Below are 23,196 nucleotides of genomic sequence, written 5' to 3' on the forward strand. Positions count from 1 at the left end.
GATCGCAGCTGCCGGTAAGCGCGCTTGGAGCGGGGCTGCGGAGGATGGCTAGGGCTGCCCCCCCCATGCGGCCCAAACCAAATGTATGTGTGGCCCAAACCAAATTTTCATCTTCTAATGTGACCCAGGGAAGATGAAAGGTTGGACACCCCTGACATAAGTCATCATGCTACCTTCCACAACTGGTTACTCAATGAAGCATGACAATGTAGGAACATGATTCTGCTTTACTGACAACTGAGTGACTTCAGCTTCTCTTTGGGAACCTCCTGAAGGCTACTATCCCTTTAAGTTGAGATCATGGGAAAAGATGATGCAAGAGTTGTGTCAGCGAAAGACTGAAAATGAAAGAAACATTTCTTTTATATTTGACAGTGTTTCCAGGGGCATCCTTCAGTCTCGAGAGACTATGGTAACATGCTCTGAATTGAGGAGTGTCCTCTCCAGAGCATGAAGCCTGGGTAAGGTAATATGGAGGATAGGCTGTTACCCAAGCACCAGATTCCCCCTCTCCACGTTGCTAAAATGGTCCAATGGAAAGGCAAGAGCCAATACAGCTGGTTCCAGCAACGTCACAGGAGTTGGCAGGATGACACGAACTGCCTTCGGGACTCTAGCTCCAGATTTTGCCTCTAGGTTAACTCCTGAAGCCTTTTCCATCAGTGGATATAGCCATAAGGCAGTGGAGGTTTGAAATCAGAGTTTTCCTTCTCCTAGATGGGCTGCCTTCCATGGCTGACGAGTGAAAACAGCATAGAGGAGAGGAATGTACATGAAGTTTTGCAAAATGCAAGACCACAATTTCAGATGCTAAGCCTGGTCAAGTCAGATTAGTACTTGGATGGGAGACCATCAGAGAATACTAGGGAACTTCAGGAAGAGCCAGGACAGAATCCTGCCTGAAATCCTGGACAGCTGCTGCCAGTCAGAGTTGGCAGCTTCATATGTTCCTGTGTTCTGATTTGAGAAGAATCCCAGCAGACTAAGCATAAAAGACTCCAAATCCATATCACCTTGAGTATAGCCAGTGTCATCTCTCTCTCTCTCTCCCACCCTCCCTCCTTAAAATGGCTTCTTTTGTTTTCTTCTTTCAAACCTTATCCTCAGGTGGAAGTGGTGAAGGGGTGGTGGACATGAGACAATTTTTAGCTAGCCTTCACTACTATACGGGTGAAAAGAAGGTAACAGATATAAGATAACTATTTTATTTATGTTACTACTTTTATATTGCATGTTAATTCCATAAAACCTCAAGTTCTATAGTTCTATACTGGATTCCACTGTAGTTTCCAGGTGCTGCCGAAAGCAAGACTTCCTTGTCTGCAGCAAGACAGCTGCATCAAGTGTCTTCAACCCATATTGGAGCACAAAGGCTATTTCTGGCCTCACATCTGGAAGTCTATATTAATCAAAATGGAAAGCTGGCCTCTCCTCACAATGAGAGGCCTTCTGGACTGTGAGCAAGTAAATCCAACTCAACTATCAGTAGCAACAGTAAGAACAAGAGCTATTTATGGTTTGTTCTCCAGGAATATGTCCTTTCCATTAATCAAAATAATATTAATCAAAATAATAACATATTTTTAACAGTACTATCTGAAACTTTATGGATAAATAAAGGTTTACAATAAACATTCATATTAAAACAACAAAACATTTTCTATAGACCAAAAAACCTTATAAAGCTATTTAATAGATTAATTAATTCAAAATATTAGCATTTAAATGCCTCCATTAAAGAAAGAGTTGTACTTACCAGAAGTCACTGCTATTTTAAGGTTTCCCTTGAAATAAACGGAGCTGTGCAAAAACTATGGACTTCTGTCTTGTGCTTTTCAAAGATTCCTGGAGCTCATCAAAATGCACACTTGGGACTGTGTGGAAGCCATGAGAAACTAGTATATCACCAGCCTACCACAAAAAGCCATATTGCTGGAAATCTCAAACTCATTCTAAAACCATTTTCATAAAGAAGCACATTTCAAGAGTCGGAATATTCCCATTTACTGATATTAACCTTAACAGATGAAGCACCTTGATGGAACTTGACATCTGGCTGATCCTAAATTAAATTCTTTGTCTTCATTTTATATAAAGCTTGAATTCTAATAACCAGGGACAGTTACATAACTGTACTTCAAAGCAAGGAGCAAACCAAGCAGCTACAAAGAAACATCTTTGCCTTGGGCAATCACACTCCAGTGACTCATTCAAATGACCTTATTTGCTCATTAGAAGCTTTAGGTACAGGTTGCAAATGTCAGGGAGCTCTAATTTACATCTTTAAGAAGCACAGCTATCTGAATGTTAATGTTCTCCAGATCTCAGTCCACAGCTAGCATTATTTACTTAGCTGTCCAGGTGACATATCCCTGCTAAAGATCTGAACTTCTGTACACTTTTACTATATGCATTATTACATATGTAGTACTTGGTACTTTGTATAGCATGCAAAATTAGACAGGCTTAAACTAATCCCAACATCTTGATAAAACTTTTTCAAAAACAAATATGAACATGTTCCAATCCTGAATGAACAATTGCAGTGACATTATCATGAACATACTGAAGGCTGACAACACAAGCCATAATACAAGGTATATTGGTAACACTGCTGAAACTGAGACTTAACTCTCTATGTGTAAAAGATCTCTTCCATACCAAAAATAAAAAAAGAAATGAAGAAAACTTCAAAAACATATTCCACAGGATTTCCCAGCCATCCATAGCCTGATTTCAGAACTGGGACCTGCTGAAAGAAAGGCGGATTGGCAGATCCCTAGGATCCCTTATAGCTGTGCTAAATCTTTTACTACTACTACTACTACTACTACTACTACTACTATTATTATTATTATTATTATTATTATTATTATTATTATTATTATTATTATTATTATTATTATTATTATTATTATTATTATTATTATTATTATTGCATTGTTTTGGTCAGGAACTCATTACAAAATTCTGTATTCCTTGATTAGAATAGGGCCTATAAGCTTCATTGACTTCAGAAACCTTTTGGCCTACATAATCAACTCTGTATATCCAGCAGACATCCTAGTTATTGATTCATTTTAAAAGGCCAGGAGTCTGTTCACCTTTACTTCTCTTTCCTAGAGGAAGAAGAACAACAATAAAGGCATATACTTTGCTGGTGACTTTAGCAGAATGTATTTGTGTTTATTCCCCTTCACGGATTGCTGCCTTGTCGTGGTGAAGGGGCTTGAGTAATTCAGAGAAGCTTTGCGCTATGCCATGCAGGGACACCCAAGACAGGCAATAGTGGAGAGTTCTGACTAAATGCGATCCACCTAGAGCAGGAACTGACAAGCCACTCCAGTATCTTTGCAAAAAAAAAACCCTCCATGGATAGAAACAATAGGCTAAAAGATATGATGCCCCTCAGGTTGGAAGGCATCCAATATGCTACTGAGGAAGAGTGGAGAACAAGTACAAGTAGCACCAGCGCTAATGAAATGGTAGGGCCAAAGCCGAAAGGACACTCAGCTGTGGACACGCCTGGAAGTGAAAGGAAAGTCCGATGCTGCAAAGAAAAATACTGCATAGGAAGCTGGAATGTAAGAGCTATGAACCTTGGGAAGCTGGAGTTGGTCAAACAGGAGATGGCAAGAATAAACATCAACATCCTGGGCATCAGTGAACTAAAATGGATGGGAATTGGCGAATTCAATTCAGACGATTACCATATCTACTACTGTGGGCAAGAATCCCGTAGGAGAAATGGAGTAGCCCTCACAGTCAACAAAAGAGTGGGAAAAGCTGTACTGGGATACAATCTCAAAAATGATAGAATGATTTCAATACGAATCCAAGGCACACCTTTCAACATCACAGTAATCCAAGTTTATGCACCAATCTGAAGAGGCTAAAATTGATCAATTCTATGAAGATTTATAACACCTTATAGAACTGACACCAAAGAAAGATATTGTTCTCATTATAGGGGATTGGAATGCTAAAGTAGGGAGTCAAGAAATAAAAGGAACAACAGGGAAGTTTGGCCTTGGAGTTCAAAACGAAGCAGGGCAAAGGCTGATAGAGTTTTGTCAAGAGAACAAGCTGGTCATCACAAACATTCTTTTCCAACAACACAAGAGGTGACTTGACACATGGAAATCACCAGATGGGCAATACTGAAATCAGATTGATTCTGTTCTCTGCAGCCAAAGATGGAGAAGCTCCATATAGTCAGCAAAAATACGACCTGGAGCTGATTGTGGCTCTGATCATCAGGTTCTTACAGTAAAATTCAAGCTTAATCTTAAGAAAGTAGGAAAAACTACTGGGCTAGTCATGTATAATCTAAACCACATCCCTTACGAATACACCGTGGAAGTGAAGAACAGATTTAAGGAACTAGATTTGGTGGAAGAACGATGGATGAAGAACTATGGATGGAGGCTTGTAACATTGTACAGGAAGCAGCAACAAAAACCATCCCGAAAAAAAGGAGATGCAAGAAAGCAAAGTGGCTATCCAACGAGGCCTTAGAAATAACAAAGAAGGGAAGGGAGATAGGGAAAATTACAGAAATGCAAGGGAGATAGGGAAAGTTACAGAAAATTGAAAGCAGACTTCCAAAGAATAGCAAGGAGGGCCTGCTTAAATGAACAGTGCAAAGAAATAGAGGAAAATAATAGAAAGGGAAAAACCAGAGATCTGTTCAAGAAAATTGGAAATATTAAAGGAACATTTTGTGCAAAGATGGATGTGATAAAGGGCAAAAATGGTAGGGACCTAACAGAAGCACAAGACATCAAGAAGAGGTGGCAAGAATACACAAAGGAACTATACCAGAAAGATTTGGATATCCTGGATAACCCAGATAGTGTGGTTGCTGACCTAGAGCCAGACATCCTGGAGAGTGAAGTCAAGTGGGCTTAGAAAGTACAGTATGGCTAACAGCAAGGTCACTGGGGGTGATGCATTCCAGTTGAACTATTTAAAATCTTAAAAGATGACGCTGTTAAGGTACTACATTCAATATACCAGCAAGTTTGGAAAACTCAACAGTGGCCAGAGGACTGGAAAAGATCAGTCTACATCCCAATCCCAAGGAAGGGCAGTGCCAAAGAATACTCCAAGTACCATACAACTGTACTCATTTCACACACTAGCAAGGTTATGCTAAATTTCTACAAGGTCGGCTTCAACAGTATGTGGACTGAGAACTCCCCGAAGTAGAAGCTGGATTTTGAAGGGGCAGAGGAACTAGAGACCAAATTGCTAACATGTGCTGGATTATGGAGAAAGCCAGAGAGTTCCAGAAAAAATCTACTTCTGCTTCATTGACTACACAAAAGCCTTTGAATGTGTAGACCACAGTAAACTATGGCAATTTTTGTTTTAAGAAATGGGAGTGCCTGACCACCTTATCCATCTCCTGAGAAATTTATATGTGAGACAGGAAGCAACAGTTAGAACTAGATATGGAACAACTGATAGGTTCAACATTGGGAAAGGAGTACGACAAGGCTGTATATTGTCCCCCTGCTTATTTAACTTATATGCACAATACATCATGCAAAAGGCTGGACTGGAGGAATCTCAAACCGGAATTAAGATTGCTGAAAGAATTATCAACAACCTCCGATATGCATATGATACCACTCTGATGGCAGAAAGTGAGGAGGAAATAAAGAACCTCTTAATGAGGGTGAAGAGGAGAGCGCAAAAAGTGGTCTGAAGCTCAACATAAAAAAAAAAACCCACAAACAAACCAAAAACTAAGACCATGGCCACTGGTCCCATCACTTCCTGGCAAATAGAAGAGTAATATATGGAGGCAGTGACAGATTTTACTTTCTTGGGCTCCGTGATCACCGCAGATGGTGACAGCAGCCACAAAATTAAAAGACCCCTGCTGCTTGAGAGGAAAGCAATGACAAACCTAGACAGCATCTTAAAAAGCAGAGACATCACCTTGCCGACAAAGATCTGCATAGTCAAAGCTATGGTTTTTCCAGTAGCGATGTATGGAAGTGAGAGCTGGACCATAAAGAAGGCTGACCGACGAAGAATTGATGCTTTTGAATTGTGGTGCTGGAGGAGACTCTTGAGAGTCCCCTGGACTGCAAGGAGAACAAACCTATCCATTTTGAAGGAGATCAACCCTGAGTGCTCACTGGACGGACATATCCTGAAGCTGAGGCTCCAATACTTTGGCCATCTCATGAGAAAAGAAAACCCCCTGGAAACGACCCTGATGTTGGGAAAATGTCAAGGCAAGAGGAGAAGGGGACAACAGAGGACACTATGGTTGGACAGTGTCATCGAAGCTATGAACATGAATTTGACCGAACTCCGGGAGGCAGTGGAAGAAAGGAGGCCTGGCATGCTCTGGTCCATGGGGTCACAAAGAGTTGGACACAACTTAACGACTAAACAACAACCATTTGTGTTTATTATAGGCAATTGTAATGCCATTACCTAGAGTGAGACTACTTTATTCTAGTCTATGGGGCCACTCACCTTCTGATGTGTATGGATATATGTAGTGTTTAGTAGAAGTATTAACTGAAACTTACATGGGTACCCTACATATTCCTTTAGCAATAATCCTTCCATAATACTATGGAAATGACCACTCATTTTACAAAAAACAACAGTTTTATGCTACCTTAATATTAATAAGTTTTGATTTGACGTCTTCGTATCTTTCATATCTTCAGCATCTGATTCCATCAGATTCATGGTGTATTACCCAACAAGTGGGCAAATGACCAAGGTTTAAAAAATCACCAGTGATTACCTTCTGCATTTTTATTTTCTATATCTTTCTCTTAGCATATGTATATATACATAACTGTTAAATCAAGTAAACACTGACTCCTAGAATCTGATAGAACTGGATGCAGACTCACAAAAGAATATGCACACTTTGGTATGTCATCTTATGTACAACCAATGGGTTATCCATAGAAGCACAGCCTCTGCAAGTCTATGGCATTTACTGACAGTTTCCCGCTTTCCCCCATTACTCTAAATGATTCCTTGGGAGTATTTAAAAAGAGCTTGAACCAAGCTTCAGGGATCCTAGATACTCCTTTGAACATATTTTTTCCAAACAGTTCCATCTTTAGAGAACTATATGACTAATTTGCTCAGAGACAACACATCAATAGGAAATGCTCATTTATGTTTTGGAGACTGTGTTACCTACCATAACTACAACTAAGTGTTCCTTTCTAGATCTACCACCACTTGACTCCTTGGTAGTAGGTGGTTAATGAATATATGTACAGGAGAAACTCCATCCCCAGAACATTATTAGCTGTTTGATGGCAATTATTCAGAGTTGGATACATAAGCCTACGTTCGGTTTAAAAAGATGCTTCTATCTGAAAATGGGAAGTATGGTGGCAATTAAACCAGTAACACACCTCATACTGTGCACAGTTCTCTTTGGCATGTGCATATTCCCTTCTTTGGAACCTATCTAATATGCACAGTGCATAAGACTCTTCATTAAAAGATCTGAATTATTTTTTAAAGGCAGCTTGTATTTTCTGTATGCAATTATTTGTGTTGAGGAAGTCTGATGTATTTTCACTTCATTAAATCCTAATCTGATTTCCAGAGAGTCAAAATAAATGTAGAGAGAACAAAAGAATCAGCAGCAAATGCTACCACTGGGTGCATCTCTCAAACACATTTCCCAATATCATCTGCACGAATAAAAACTCAATTTTATTTTGACTACGTTTATCCTCAAATCACCATGCTGAGGCAGCATGGGTGCTGTGGAGAAACTACTAGTGGACCATGTTTATTGAAAACTCCTGAGAGTTTGAAGTGAAAAACAAACACAGGAAAACTGTAGCACTGGAAGTTACAACTGAATTCTCCATGCAACAGTGTGCTAAAGCTGAAGGTGAAAAATCCCAGTACTGTAAATCAGGAAAATCCACTTTTGTACTCATATTAAAATATAGATAACATTTGGAACATTTGGGATTTCCTTCCATATACATATAAACAAAGGACTTAAAATTTCCTTTAACATACAATTCCTGCTATGTGCTGCCGACACACAAAACTGATGTCTTGAAACAAAGCATCCACTACCTAACACCGGCTGTTGTTTGTTCATTAATATAACTACTGGCATGGAGAAGACTGGACATATACCATGCTAATAGTATAACTGGTAGGTAAAGTTTAGCTCAGACAAACTGAGAACAACTGCATTAGTAAGAAGCAGCATAGCTGAGTTCAGGTATTTTTGTGGGATCGTTTAGGAAGCAAAGGAACAGAAAATGGGATCAGAACAAAAGCCTGTTGCAATGGAGGTCCAACAGTGAGTTAACAAAAAAGGGAGCCTGATTAAAAAACTGATGGAAAGGCAGAATCCCGAGAGCTGTGAAACTACAAATCTGACAAAAAAACCACTATAAAGCAGGGGAAGGATTTTTTTTTTTATGTTTGTGGAGAAATTTCATGAAGGGGAATGAGAATATTGCAAGGACACTTCAGCTGATGGGTACTGCAGACCCAGGGAAGAATTGGCTAAATTGGCAAGGTAGGTAAAAATAGACCTGCATGCGAATATCATGTATTATTATCTGTGGGACCTGTATTTGTAAAGTATAAGTGAGATACATACATACAAAGTTGTAAGTGGGAGTTATACGTAAAACACCTGGTGTTCTCCTCTGCCACTTTGGAACTTTATTGATATTAGAAGAATACGGAATAAACCTATTCCTCAAATATACTTTTTACTACTGAACATACAAGTTAAAATTCACTCAATAATGGAAGCTGCTAGTTTTGCAGCTGAAAGGCACAATAGTATTTTAAATGGTTAGTCAACTAAAAGAACATTACATGAAAGCTCAACATTTCAAGCTAGAATGCAGTGATTTCACACTGAAAAGAAATACTAAAAATGTACAGTTCTTTGATTCTACAATTTCACTACAATTGTAGTGAAAGTATACTTAGTCTGCATTGCCACTGGCATTCTACTTTTTCCTTGACATCTGGATTTGTGGAGGACGAGTGAAGAGCAAAGTGGGAAACAGATGCTTTTGAATATCACACTCATGGTTGGATGAAAGGGGCTGAGTTATGTTAGCTTCAGTGTTGTTCACATTGTATTAAACTAGGCTTATCGTTTTGCTAGAAACCAGTCAGAGTGACATACACAAATAACAACAAAAAGGATATTTCCCCGGTTTTTCTATACCAACTCTGTAATCTGTATAGCTTTTAGATGGGTGGAAATTGAATATAAATAGGAGATTTGCCCTCTCAAAAGCAATAACTTTGTTTGACTCATGTTTTTCACTGATGTAAGCCTGTAAATAATGAAAAGAAAGAAAGAAAATAATTTATTTACATAAGAAAATGAAATTAAACTAAATAAATAGAAATGTAACACTTTTACATCTACCCTGAATTTCATTAAGGTATGGGGGTGATAAATGGAGTTTGAGGTATCAAAACATAAAATATATAAAAAAAACATTTTTTTCTGTAGGTAATATCTGAGGACAATTAAAATCTCTACCTGTAAAGAGCTGGGTAAACTACAAAAGAAAATAGGATTAACAAGGATCAGCTAGACAATTCACTTTAGTCAAAAATGTATGTATGTATACATGCATGCATCTATCCATTATACATCAAGAAATTCTACTACAGTGAAGATGATCCATCCTTTCATAGGATTCATCTTTTCTTCACTACTGTTTTTCATATACACACTCATCTTTTCTACTTAGCCAAAAGTTAGACTGATAAAGATTTAGGGCAGCACAAAATCTTATTTTTGTCATGAATCATAAAAGCAGTGTCTGAGATAATTCCAGTGTCATTTTTAAATATATAATTGCTCATCTATTTCATGTCAACTTCACTTCAGTGAGAAAGAAACATGCTAGATGAAGATTTATCTCCTTGCTAATAAAGAAGGTAACTCTTACACAGTCCTTAGAAGCTGTGCAAAATATTCTCAGTACAGTAGGGCCCTAGTATCCATGGAGGGCTCATTTCATGATCTTCTGTGGATGCCTTTAAACAGTGGATATGAGGAAACCGTGTATATATAACATACAAGGAGGTAGGTCAAAGGCCACAAGGGGCATTCTTCTTTATAGTTTACAGGGCAGCAGGAAACCGGAGCTAAATGTAACTGCGGATATTGATCTTGCTAATACAGGAATCCTACTGTATCTATTAGATGTGCTATTTTATAATGTAATGGTACCTGGATGAATACCTCAGAAGAAAAGAAAGAAATGAAAGAGAATAAATGGAACAATTAAATGCCGAAGCTGAAGAAAAGCAGAAATGAGCAAAGAGTAAAGGTTGGGCTCTGAGTGAGTAAGGTAACAAACATATCTCTATGCACAGATATATGTGAATAAGTCAGTTCCACTGAGTAAGTGAGACGTCCAATAAGCACACATAGGACTAGGCTGCTCAAGAATGAGGACCACAAGCAGCAGGAGTGTGGTGCAAGCACTGTTACTTCCTAAACATAACAAGCCCTGCACTTAAATCTTGCTGAGTCAGGAGCTGTGGCCCCTCCAGGTGTTTTTGGACTTCAGTCCATCATCATCATCAGCTACACTACCTAGGGCTGATGGACAGTCCGATAACATCAGGCTGGCCATAGCTGCTCACCCCTGTAAAAAAGTACAGTATTCTTGGAAGCAGGTTAGCTTTGCTGTTGGCATATTTACTCTCAAGCTTGAGATTAGAAATAATATATCCAGAATTCAAGACCTAAAATGATAAATATTTTGGATCCAATTTTTCTACGATACTTTGGAGGTCTGGATTGATACCACTGTGCAAACAAAAAAGGTTCTGAGTAGGTTGATGAGTGAGACTCCACTGACCTCTAACATGCCAGAAACGTCATTTACATGGAAAGTATAAACTATAATTGACCTCATGATTATATTTCTTTGCCTCGACTAGCTTTCAAAATCTACAAAATAGCCGTGTTTTTAATGCGCATAATTTGATGGGAACAGTTTGTCAGTACTGCTAGAGAAAAGTAGGATACAAATGTTATTATAAACAAACAATTGGTAGAGGGTCAAGGGCTATTTAATATTAGAAGACAGATATGTCTTATTTTCATTCCAAAGGAAATTATTCTAATGCAATGTCAATACTACTTCATATGCAGTTTGCATATTAAATAGGAATAAAGGAATCAGGCTCTCAGATACGGAGTAACCTATGCAAATCCCATTGAATTAGAAAAGTAACAAAAAGGTGCTTTGGCACCTTAGATTGCTTTCTTTGCTTTCTTATGAAATGAATTTCCACAGACAACTCATTCTGTAAAATTCTGTGATCACCAAGCTATAGCATTGCCTCTTCCACCAAGTTATACAGCTACAAAGCTTTCCTCAAAAGTCTCCTATGAGAAGGAGTTGTGATAATTAAAGTCTGCAGTCCTGCATACTGTCAACACAAATGCTGACATGTACTGGGAATTTTGCACAAAACAGCTTGGAAGAGGAGAGAATGCATAGTTTGTCAGGATCTCTTTCACACTTTTGTTCTTTATCTACCACTATTTGACTGTTCAAAGCACTCCACATACATTAACTCCGGAATCCTCAGGACAGTATTATTCAGACCAAAATTGCAGACAGTAGGTGAAGGATGACAGATGGTAAGTGGCACTAGGTAAGCTCATGAGAAGCTTTCAGGAAGGATTGGAAGCAGAGACTTAAGAGCTCATTATTTTCTCAGGTAACTATGTTAAAAATGTTTGAAAAACCCTGCAAGGTTATGGCAAACACCTGCCTGGGGTAGCACCCTATTTAACATAATGGCTAACAATTTGTTGATTCTGTATGAGGACAGAATCATATCCCCTTGTAGGTGTAGGGAGACATGGCAATTCCAACAATCTACATCAGCCATTCTCAGCCTTTTTTTTTAGGCCATGGTCTTAAACACATGAAAAAAAATACAGGCCAAATCAGATTGTGTAAGTCACATAATGAACCTTACAAAGTGATCTGTGAAGAACTGTTTCCAGTCTGTGGCCCTCTTCAAATGTGTCAGGGCCCCCCAGGGGGCTATATAGCCCCTACTGAGAATGGCTGCCCTACACTGTTGGATAGCTCAGGCACCATCCTCAATGTAAAAACATTCAGGCAACAGAACAATCACTCAGTGAAACTGTGTATATAAGCATATATGAGTGTATATGAGTAGACATGGGATATCTGTATTTGTCTCCCAGGGGAGACAAATATGAATATTGTCACCACAGGTGCCAGGGCCATTTGGAGCATCCCTCCAGAACTGGTCAGTCTGCTTACCACTCACTGCAAATCATGCACAGCCAGCATCATTCACATTGTGCCAATTGCAGTGATAGCCCGGCTGGCGCTTCCCCATCTGCCTGTGCTGCTGACCAGTTACAGCTGAGTAGGGAGACCCATCATCCTGCCTCCTCACTAGAGTGGTTGGCTGTGCAAGGAGGCGGGGAACCTACTTCTGTAATTATCGTGACATGAACAACGATGGCTGTGCAGCAAAAGGTAAGTGAACTGGATGGTTCTGGGGGGGGGGAGGGTTCAAGTGGCCCAGCCACCTATAGTGCCAATATTTGTATTTGTCTTCCCTAGGAGATGAATATGAATATCCCATGTCTAGTGATGAGCTTGAAAATAATCAGTTGAAAATTGATGTGTTAACCCTAATGGGTTAACATTTTAAACAATTTCTTAGTGGCCAGTTTAAATACTGTATTTTTTTTTTAAGCAAACAGTTCAAACACCACCATGGCTGAAACCCAGTAGTCAGTCACAACCAGAGTAGAACCAAATTCTATAAAAGTGGAATTTGGCCCATCAACATCTGTGTGCATTGCACTGTTCAATGAGCCTACTCTAGTTGTGACTGTACTGGATTTCAGCCACTGATTTTATAATTTTATAATGTTTAACATGGATTATCTAATTTTTGTTCGCAGATTAACTTTAACACGTTAGTGCCCACAAACTGAGCTCTAAATAGCTGTGTGAAGCAATGCAATTACCAACATTTCCAAGAGCAGCTATGCTGGCATCTTTCTCAGAATGCAGGCCTGATCAAAGGGGAACAGTGTTCTACTATGTTATTCAGCGCAATCTGGTTGCACTTCTGAAATCTCCTGAACTGCTACCCTCTATGTATAAAAGGTCCTATTGGGAGGTGTTAATAAGAAGTATTAAGTGTATAATTTAATGGCATATCAGACGTAGTTTCAGCTGAACTGAGAAATCCATTATATCCATTGATTTTAACCAGTCTCTACACTCTTAATTGGGAAATCAAATATAACGTAATTATTACAGAGAAAGTAATGTTATAAAATATTTTCCTATGAACACAAATATTTAAATGGCCTCCTAAGAGATCTCCTAGAATTTTATCACATGAGAATCATTTTTCATTTCATTGCACAGTGAGAAATGAGTGATCTTCCAAATACTGCAACTCTCATTAGTCCTAACCAGCAAAGCCAACAGTAAAGGATGATAGAACTTGCAGTTCGGCAACACTGAGTTCCCTATCTTTGCTTTATTGTAAGGTATGGTATCAATACTGTTAGAGCTTCTATAATGCAAAACAATGTCCTTTGCTTAAAAATACCTTTGCTTTTCTTGTCAACAGTACCAAAACAAGGCAGTGAGTTATTTCCAGTCTAGACATTCTAGGAATGTGACGAACAATCATAAAATGTCTTAATCTAGATGAATTTCCAAGTCTCACAATGCCAGAACTTCTGGCTGAGACTGTTCCTTGCAAAGACAGCGGGGGTGGGGAATAGCTTCTGTCAGGCTTCGCTCCTCTTCCTATGCCTTGGCCAGATAAAAAGGCAAGGCGGGCTGGATGTGGCCTGTGGGGCGTAGTTTGGAGACCCCTGATGTAGGGTAAGACTTACATGCAGTTGATTTTTCTTCAGTCCTTTCTAGGTGAATGCCATGCAAGAAAAATTCTATGTTGTGTAAGAATTGTAACAATGTTGCAAAACATGACATTGTTGCCATAAATATGACCATGAAACTTCCAAGAATCCCACTGGATTTCCTGAAGGATTTGTGTTTGTGTGCGTCTGTGTGGAGGGCTCTATTAAAGAAATTTTGCTGTGAGTAGAAAAGTAGCTTTCCCCCCTTCAGTATATCTTCAGGAGAAAAAGGCTAACAGATGCACATCCCTAATGTGTACTACAAATATTGGTCCACAATATCTAAACAGCCAAAACACTCCTCATTCATATACAGTAAACTACAGAACCATAGGAAGCTTAGAAATGGGATCTATAAATAAAATGGTAAGAGGTCTAACTCAATCCAACTTTACTAGACCTACATAGTAGAACAAACTCCACTAGGTTTGAAAGTAAACATAACCTTGATTACCAGGAGAAGGAAAATGGTACTACAAATGACCTAACAGTAATATAATTTTTAAAGGATAACAACAGTTATTTATATCAAAGAGAGATGTCAAAATAATTAAAATATTTTGAAATTACTGAATTACAAGTAGGTGGCTTCCCTAATTAACATCTTTTAAAATATGTGAAATAGAGAGGGAAATTAAAACAAAACATTCCTTGGGGAAAAAAAGATAATTCTTAGTAATTTTATCAGCACCCCACTAGCATTATGAAAATATGTCAAAAGCATAAAACAATATATAGTAAATATTTGTCTTAAAAATCTTTCTGTGTAGTTCTTGTATTATTGAAATGTTACTCATGCACAATTGCATTGACTAATACACAACACTTTTATATACTTTACCGGTGGTGATGCAAGCCAGCCAAATCTTTCTTCCAGTTTGTTCAAATCTCTATCAAATGCATTTAGGAATCTATAGCGAAGAAGTTGATCATCAGCTAAATGAAACTGTCTCCTAGCATAATGGTAGCTTTGATTATTTCCTTTTCTGGGAAAATCTAGCCATTCTGGATGCCCAAACTCGTTACCTGTTTTTTTGCAGGGGAGAGGAGAGGAGGAAGAAAAAGGGAAATATGCAATAAAAATGGTTCCAGAAATCCATCTCAAGCTACTCAAATACATAATTCCCCTCCCCCAAAAAAGGATTGAAATTGCATTAATTTAATATCCTCACTGTATAATGCTGCAAATCTTCAAGCCGTCTACAATAACGTACTGGACTGCAAGAATTGTGATTTGGTACTAGAATATCATTGTCAGTAACCATAATCTGCTTAAAGATCACAAAAGATTATTGAGCAAACAGAAAATGTAGCAGCATTTCCACTGACAATTTGTTATTAGAAACGAATAATAAAATTCCTTAATCATACCTCCAAACTAATATTTAGTAGATCTCATCTTTTAATAGGTTTTATGTGGAGACTCTTAGAACAACCCTTAGAAATGCAGACGTACTTTCCAAACACTTCTAGCAATTCAAATTTGAGTAGTTCTGGAAGTACTAATTAGCCTTGCTTCTGATGACAATATTGTTAACATATTCTGAAAGCCCCTGGAGATCTACTAATAGATCCTGATCTACTTTCTGTCCACTGGTGGAGTAGGAAAGACTAGACAGGCTAGATGAACCAATGATCAGATACAATACAACACCCAGTCCAATGATAATCCATTTATCTAGAGAAGAAAGCAAGGGCCTCAACTTGTATCCAAAACCAAATCTTACACCCTCACAAAGACGGTCTAATGAACAGATAGGCGAGGGTATAAATAAAATAAAATAAATAAATAAACAAACAAACTAGAGGACCTACTTAGATTTGCTTTCCCCACAGCAGCGTTGTATGCTGCAAGATAATCTTTTGAAACCATAAGAATGAGCTCTGCTTTTGAATGGGTTAGGGACGAAGTGGAAAATTTCACTGGGGATGAGTGAGGCTTAGACTTTATTGGACTTCATTGTCTGAATCCCAGTCAAAGATTGATACCCAAACAAGGAATGGAAGTGGCTTTTCAGGAATGTGACACTTAAAGTAATACTCTTCTTAAAAACATTAACACAATTAAAAATATAAACCCTAAAAGAAAACAATAGGGAGTAATAACAGTAAAAATGGCAAACTTATGTTGAGTTTAATAATACATTTCATTTTGAATTCTGAGAGTTAAACCAATGTGTTCAACCTACATGCTGAATCCAATTAGATGTAAAGCTAGAACTACAGTTCAGTGTGAAGTCCATAGTGTGTGTAGACATCCTTCAGTCTCGAAAGACTATGGTAACGCGCTCTAAATAGAGGTCTTGGAACAACATCTAGTATGGCTGAGAAGGTCAATTCGAGAGTGACAATCCCTTCCACACTGAAGACAAATCCAATCTATCCCCTGTCCAGCTGGTTTCGGGACTGCCTCTTTGCCTCGGCCTGCTGGACAAGGGTCTCTTCAAATTGGAAGAGGCCATGATGCACTGCCTGCCTCCAGGCTGAAGGCTCAGATGTCAAAGTTTCCCATCTGTTGAGGTCCATTCCTAAGGCCTTCAGATCCTGCTTGATCTCTACAATTAATAGGAGCAGCCAAGATGAATCACAGTTCCTTTGTATTTCAACCTCTGTCGGCCATTTGGTACTACATGTGCTTGTATGTATGCACATGCAAATTGCACTTCTTTAATATTCTGATTAGCAGATATTTTTATTTCACAAAATTATAACACATACTGATTTTGCCTGGAATAAATTTTGTATACCACTGTCTACACATGCAAGAATTCCTAAACAGATATTAATCAACAATCTGCTATACTGAAAAGGAAACAAAAAAAGAAAAGAAACAAAAGCATCATTTTAAGACAATCTTTGCATTCATGCCCAGTAATGTTACTGGCAGTTTACCTATCATGCCAGAGGTGGATGAGCACCTCCATTTCCTGCTGCTGCTGCCTCCGCCACCCAATCAAGTCACCGCCTTGTCCTCTGCCCAAAGGGAGCCTGTGAGTGGTGCTGGAGAAGGCAATCCGGTGGTGGAGGCAGCATGAGGAGGCGGATTCGGAGGCAAGGGAACAGCCGTGCTTGGCCGCTTCTTGCTGCTGCCCATTGACTGCCGCCACCACTGCCGGATCGCCTCTTCCAGTGCCACTTGCAGGCTCCCTTTGGGCAGGGGACAAGGCAGCAATGTGAGCTGGAGGTGAGCCCTGGCAGGAGGATAAAGTGATCTGGCAGCAGCGGCAGCAGTCAATGGGCAGCTGTGAAAGGTAGTCGAGCGGGGCTGTTCCTTTGCCTTCACCTCCTTCCGAGTAGAAAACAACCTTCCATTTTTCTTCTAATGATTTTAGGAAAAAGTGCAATTTTATACACGGAAAAATATGGTATATATATTTCCCTGTCAGGTAGGATGCCAAAATAATTTTTGCATACCATGTTGTTCAGAGCACTGGGGGGGGGGGGAATCTTTGCTGGCTTAATCAATTTGTATTCAGTGAGTTCTAAACCAGAAGTCAGCCAGGCCCTGATTCAAAATAGCTGTCAGCATGGCATCATCACCATAGGTTATAATGTAGGCTGCATATAAAAAAATATTATTTTTGAAATCATATAATTTTTATGGATGACACTGAACAAATTTGAAGGAGCAGATGGGAACCTTGGACAAAGAACACTTCCCAGTTTTTCCCACTGGAATCCATTTTCCCATATTCACATTTCTGGTCTGAAACAGCGGACTTGTCCACAAAAGCTCATACTATAATATAGCAATTAGTCTTTAAGGTGCCACAGTGTTTTTGACTTATTTTTGTTTGTTTTGTTTTTGCCTGAGTTCTTGGTGTTTTCTAGCTATCTAATGTTTGCATTTGCCACCAAGAATGTCCAGGGACTAAATATTCTGGAATACAAACTTTCTGGAATGCAACATTAGATCTTCCAGATAAGGGAAAAGTTCCTTCCCACCTTACCAGTTTGCTTCTGTCTGCCACAGAAGAGCCATTTGCTTAACCTCAGAGAGCAAGCAAGCACAAGGTTAAATATCTAAGCCCTGACATCTCCAGGCGGTGGTGGTGGCAGTGCTAGGAGCTACTGCTGACACCACCAGTTCAGTCAACCGTTATGTCAGTCATTATCTTGTACCTTCACTGCTGCCCTTCCAAGTCTCAATCTTCTTTTGGTTTCTTGGCTGCAGTCTACATTTGGATCAATGATTGAACCAAGGTGTACAAAATCTTTCACTATTTCATTGTACCTGTTCAGCTGCTTTGGCATTTTCTTCTTTCACTTAAAGTCATTTCAAGTCACTGCTGCTTTCTGCCAGTAAGAAGGTGTTATCTGCATACCTTAAATTACTGATGGTTCATGCAACAACTTTCACTCTTCCTTCATCTGAATGTAGTCTGACCTTCTGTATAATATGGTCTGCATATAGTTTGAACAGACATGGGGATAAAATGCACCCTTGTCTCCCCTTTGCCTATGGGAAACTATCCTGTTACTCCATATTTTGTCCTGTGGCTTCTAACTCACAATACAGGTTATGGAGCAGGACAATCAAGTGCTAAAGCGTACCCATTTCTTTCAGAACAACCCAGTTTCTAACAATCTGCAAAGAGCTTTATTGTAATCTATAAAGCAAAGGATGATCTTCTTCTGAAATCCTTCAATGTGCTCCAGCACCAGCAGATATTTGCAATACAATCTTAAGATCCTCTTCCTTTTCAGCACCCAGTTTTAATACCATGCATTTCTTATTACATCACAGTAATCCAAGTTTATGCACCAACCTGAAGAGGCTAAAATTGATCAATTCTATGAAGATTTACAACACCTTCTAAAACTGACACCAGAGAAATATGTTCTTCTCATTATAGGGGATTGGAATACTAAACTAGGGAGTCAAGAGATAAAAGGAACAACAGGTAAGTTTGGCCTTGGAGTTCAAAATGAATCAGGGCAAAGGCTAATAGAGTGTTGTCAAGAGAACAAGCTGGTCATCACAAATATTCTTTTCCAACAACACAAGAGGTGACTTGACACATGGACATCACCAGATGGGCAATACTGAAATCAGATTGATTCTGTTCTCTGCAGCCAAAGATGGAGAAGCTCCATATAGTCAGCAAAAATACGACCTGGAGCTGATCATCAGGTTCTTATAGCAAAATTCAAGCTTAATCTTAAGAAAGTAGGAAAAACTACTGGGCTAGTCATGCATAATCTAAACCACATCTCTTACGACAGAACTGGGCAAAATGTGGCCCTCCAGATGTTGCTGAACTGCAACTCCCAGCAATCCTCACTACTGGCTGTGTGGGCTGGGATTGCTGGGAGCTGCAGTTCAACAACATCTGGAGGGCCACATTTTACCCAGATTTGCCTTACGAATACAACGTGGAAGTGAAGAGACAGAGTGCCAGAACTATGGCTGGAGGCTCGTAACACTGTACAGGAAGCAGCAACAAAAACCATCCCAAAGAAAAGGAAATGCAAGAAAGCAAAGTGGCTGTCCAACGAGGCCTTAGAAATAACAGAGAAGGGAAGGGAAACAAAATGCAAGGGAGATAGGGAAAGTTACAGAAAACTGAAAGCAGACTTCCAAAGAATAGCAAGGAGGGACAAGAGGCCTTCTTAAATGAACATTGCAAAGAAATAGAGGAAAATAATAGAAAAGGAAAAACCAGAGATCTGTTCAAGAAAATTGGAGATATTAAAGAAACCTTTTGAACAAAGATGGACGTGATAAAGGACAAAAATGGGAGGGACCTAACAGAAGCAGAAGATATCAAACCAGATAGTGTGGTTACTGACTTTGAGCCAGACATCCTGGAGAGTGAAGTCAAGTGGGCCTTAGAAAGCCTGGCTAACAAGGCCAGTGAAGGTGATGGCATTCCAGTTGAACTACAGTGGTGCCGCGCTTAAAAACTGCCTTGCTTAATGAGGAAATTGCTTGATGATTAGGTTTTTGCAATCGTAAAAGCGATCGCAAAACGATGGTTTAAATGGGAAAAATCCGCTTCATGATGATTGGTTCCCTGCCTTAGGAACCGATTTTCGCATTACGACGATCTAAAACAGCTGATCGTCGGGTTTCAAAATGGCCACTGGGTGTACAAAATGCCCCCCCACTGTTTTCTAGGAGGGATTCCTTGCTTTACAGGCAGCAGAAATGGCCACCCCTATAGAGGATCTTCGTTGGACGGTGAGTTTTCAGCCCATTGGAACAAATTGATGGGTTTTCAATGCATTTCAATGGGCTTTTTTATTTCGCTTAACTAGGATTTCCTTCTACAGCGATTTTGCTGGAACGGATTATCCTTGTTAAGTGGGGCACCACTGTATTTAAAATCTTAAAAGATGATGTTGTTAAGGTGCTACACTCAATATGCCAGCAAGTTTGGAAAGCTCAGCAGTGGCCAGAGGATTGGAAAAGATCAGTCTACATCTCAATCCCAAAGAAGGGCATTGCCAAAGAATGCTCCAACTACTGTACAACTGCACTCATTTCACACGCTAGCAAGGTTATGCTCAAAATCCCCAAGGTAGGCTTCAGCAGTATGTGGACCGAGAACTCCCAGAAGTACAAGCTGGATTCCGAAGGGGCAGAGGAACTAGAGACCAAATTGCTAACATATGCTGGATCATGGAGAAAGCCAGAGAGTTCCAGAAAAACATCTACTTCTACTTCATTGACTACTCAAAAGCCTTTGACTGTGTGAACCACAGCAAACTATGGCAAGTCCTTAAAGAAATGGGAGTGCCTCACTACCTTATCTATCTCCTAAGAAACCTATATGTGGGACAGGAAGCAGCAGTCAGAACTGGATATGGAACAACTGATTGGTTCAAAATTGGGAAAGGAGTATGACGAGGCTGTATATTGTCCCCCTGCTTATTTAACTTATATGCAGAATACATCATGCGAAAGGCTGGACTGGAGGAATCCCAAACTGGAATTAAGATTGCCGGAAGAAATATCAACAACCTCCGATATGCAGATGATACCACTCTGATGGTAGAAAGTGAGGAGGTATTAAGGAACCTCTTAATGAGGGTGAAAGAGGAGAGTGCAAAAAAAAAAAAAACAAAAAAAAAACCGGTCTGAAGCTCAACATCAAAAAAACTAAGATCATGGCCATTGGTCCCATCACCTTCTGGCAATTAGAAGGGGAAGATATAGAGGAAGGGACAGATTTTACTTTCTAAGGCTCCATGAACACTGCAGATGGTGATAGCAGTCATGAAATTAAAAGACTCCTGCTTCTTGGGATGAAAGTGATGACAAACCTAGACAGCATTTTAATAAGCAGAGACATCACCTTGCTAACAAAAATCCGCATAGTCAAAGCTATGGTTTTTCCTCTAGTGATGTATGAAAGTGAGAGCTGGACCATAACGAAAGCTGACCGCCAAAGAACTGATGCTTTTGAATTGTGATGCTGGAGGAGACTCTTGAGAGTCCCCTGGACTGCAAGGAGAACAAACCTATCCATTTTAAAGGAAATCAACCCTGAGTGATCACTGGAAGAACAGATCCTGAAGCTAGGGCTCCAATACTTTGGCCATCTCATTCCTTGGAAAAGACCCTGATGTTAGGAAAGTGTGAAGGCAAGAGGAGAAGGGAACAACAGGGGATGAGATGGAAGCAACCAACATGAATTTGACACAACTCCAGGAGGCAGTGGAAGACAGGAGAGCTTGGCGTGCTCTGGTCCATGGGGTCACGAAGAGTTAGATATGACTAAACGACTAAACAACAATTGCAACTGAAAATGATTTGCTATTATTTGTTATTATACTCACCTGTAGTGAATATGAACAATATACACACAAAAAGTTAGCAATTCAGCTAGAAATGCCATCAGCATGCCTACATAGCCCAAGGATCCATCAGATACTTAATTATACTACAAAGAGGACTGGAATGGGTGTCAAAACTGACAAGCAACAAAGCTATTTGGGAGCTTCACAACTTTGTGTAAAAATGTGCAAAACAGCCCTGTCAAGATATTTTTGAAAACTCCCCCAGACTAGCTGGCTTTAAAAAGAGCCATTAAATTTTGTCTTTTTGTGGGTTTTTTTTTTTTAGAGAAAACTTTTGAACATCCCAAGTGACAGATGTCAAGCTTCATGAATACATTAATATTCATGAAGTAACAGACATTCAGAATTATGAACTAGGATAATTTATATTCTTATTCTTATGCTATTACCAAAAAGAAAAGAAAAAAAGAAAAAAAACCCTCAGACAGGAAGCAACGACTAAATTCCGATATTTTATATATCATAATACTTTATACTTATTTCGGAAATGACAGGAAGACACACATGCTTGTTGATAGAGCTTACTACCGTCTAAAAAGACTGATGAAAAATATATATATATTAGAGAGAGATCCAAGAAATACATAATACTTGATAAATAGGAAGTATAGTGGTTTCTTAAATTGGGAGCATTCAATCCCCTTAGGTTCTTTCAAAGAAATTGGTTTACAGCACAAGAAACACACAGGATTTTATGGGAAATCAGTTTTGGAATAGCATTTCAATTTGTGCGGAATCAGATCTTTCCATCTCATAATTCTTGCCGAGTTACAGGAACAAATGGTTATCATCTCATACAATCTGTGGTGCTTTATGCACTGTGACTCTGTAGGTGTCAAGACATGTTTTGTCCTCTGTTTGATATAAAATAAAGGCAAGTTCAATATCCTCTCTTTCCACCATGATTCCAGTGGCACTTCGGTTCACACAGTGGATGAACTGTTTTCCAATGGGAACCCTTCAGGGAGGGCATGAGTTCTCAGGCATCTTCCAATCTGTGCTGTCCAGCAGAAGCATAGTCTAGAATTGGAATGTGTATATATCCATCTTCAATAATAATCACAGGAAACTCCATCTTCATTTTAATCAGTTAAATCCTATTTTAAAGCCATCCAAGCTGGCAGCATCTTTTGTTAGGGATTTCTACAATTTACCTGCATACTTTATGAAGGAGCGCCTTCTTTTATCTATCCTTCACGTCCATCTTCAGTGGACAGTCCCTGCCCTTTCTAGTATTATGAAATAGGGACCAAAGCTTCTCCCCCTGTCGTTGGGCCATACAAAGGGTAATTTTATGCACCACCAAACACTTGGGCAAGTTCCTTTTTAAGAGGAAGTTAAGCTATGAAGCCAGGCCAGCTACGCCTATACGTGGTTCTGACGGGTAGAATGGAGAATTCTGAGTACTGATATCCAAAAATCCAAATGGC

General features: G+C 39.3%; 1 protein-coding gene across 2 annotated transcripts in view; it reads right to left on the bottom strand.

Annotated features, from left to right (window-relative positions):
* GBE1 (1,4-alpha-glucan branching enzyme 1) overlaps positions 1–23,196 on the bottom strand; it is a 197,282-nt gene that overhangs the window by 23,417 nt on the left and 150,669 nt on the right. For both annotated transcript variants that reach the window (XM_078388996.1, XM_078388995.1), the window contains exons 13-14: positions 14,802–14,986; positions 9,199–9,329 (exon numbers count right to left, since the gene is read on the bottom strand). In XM_078388996.1, coding sequence (XP_078245122.1) covers positions 9,199–9,329; positions 14,802–14,986 — 316 coding nt within the window. The remainder of the gene's footprint in view (positions 1–9,198; positions 9,330–14,801; positions 14,987–23,196) is intronic.

Source organism: Pogona vitticeps, chromosome 3 (genome assembly GCF_051106095.1).
Source record: "Pogona vitticeps strain Pit_001003342236 chromosome 3, PviZW2.1, whole genome shotgun sequence".
NCBI classification, from domain to species: domain Eukaryota; kingdom Metazoa; phylum Chordata; class Lepidosauria; order Squamata; family Agamidae; genus Pogona; species Pogona vitticeps.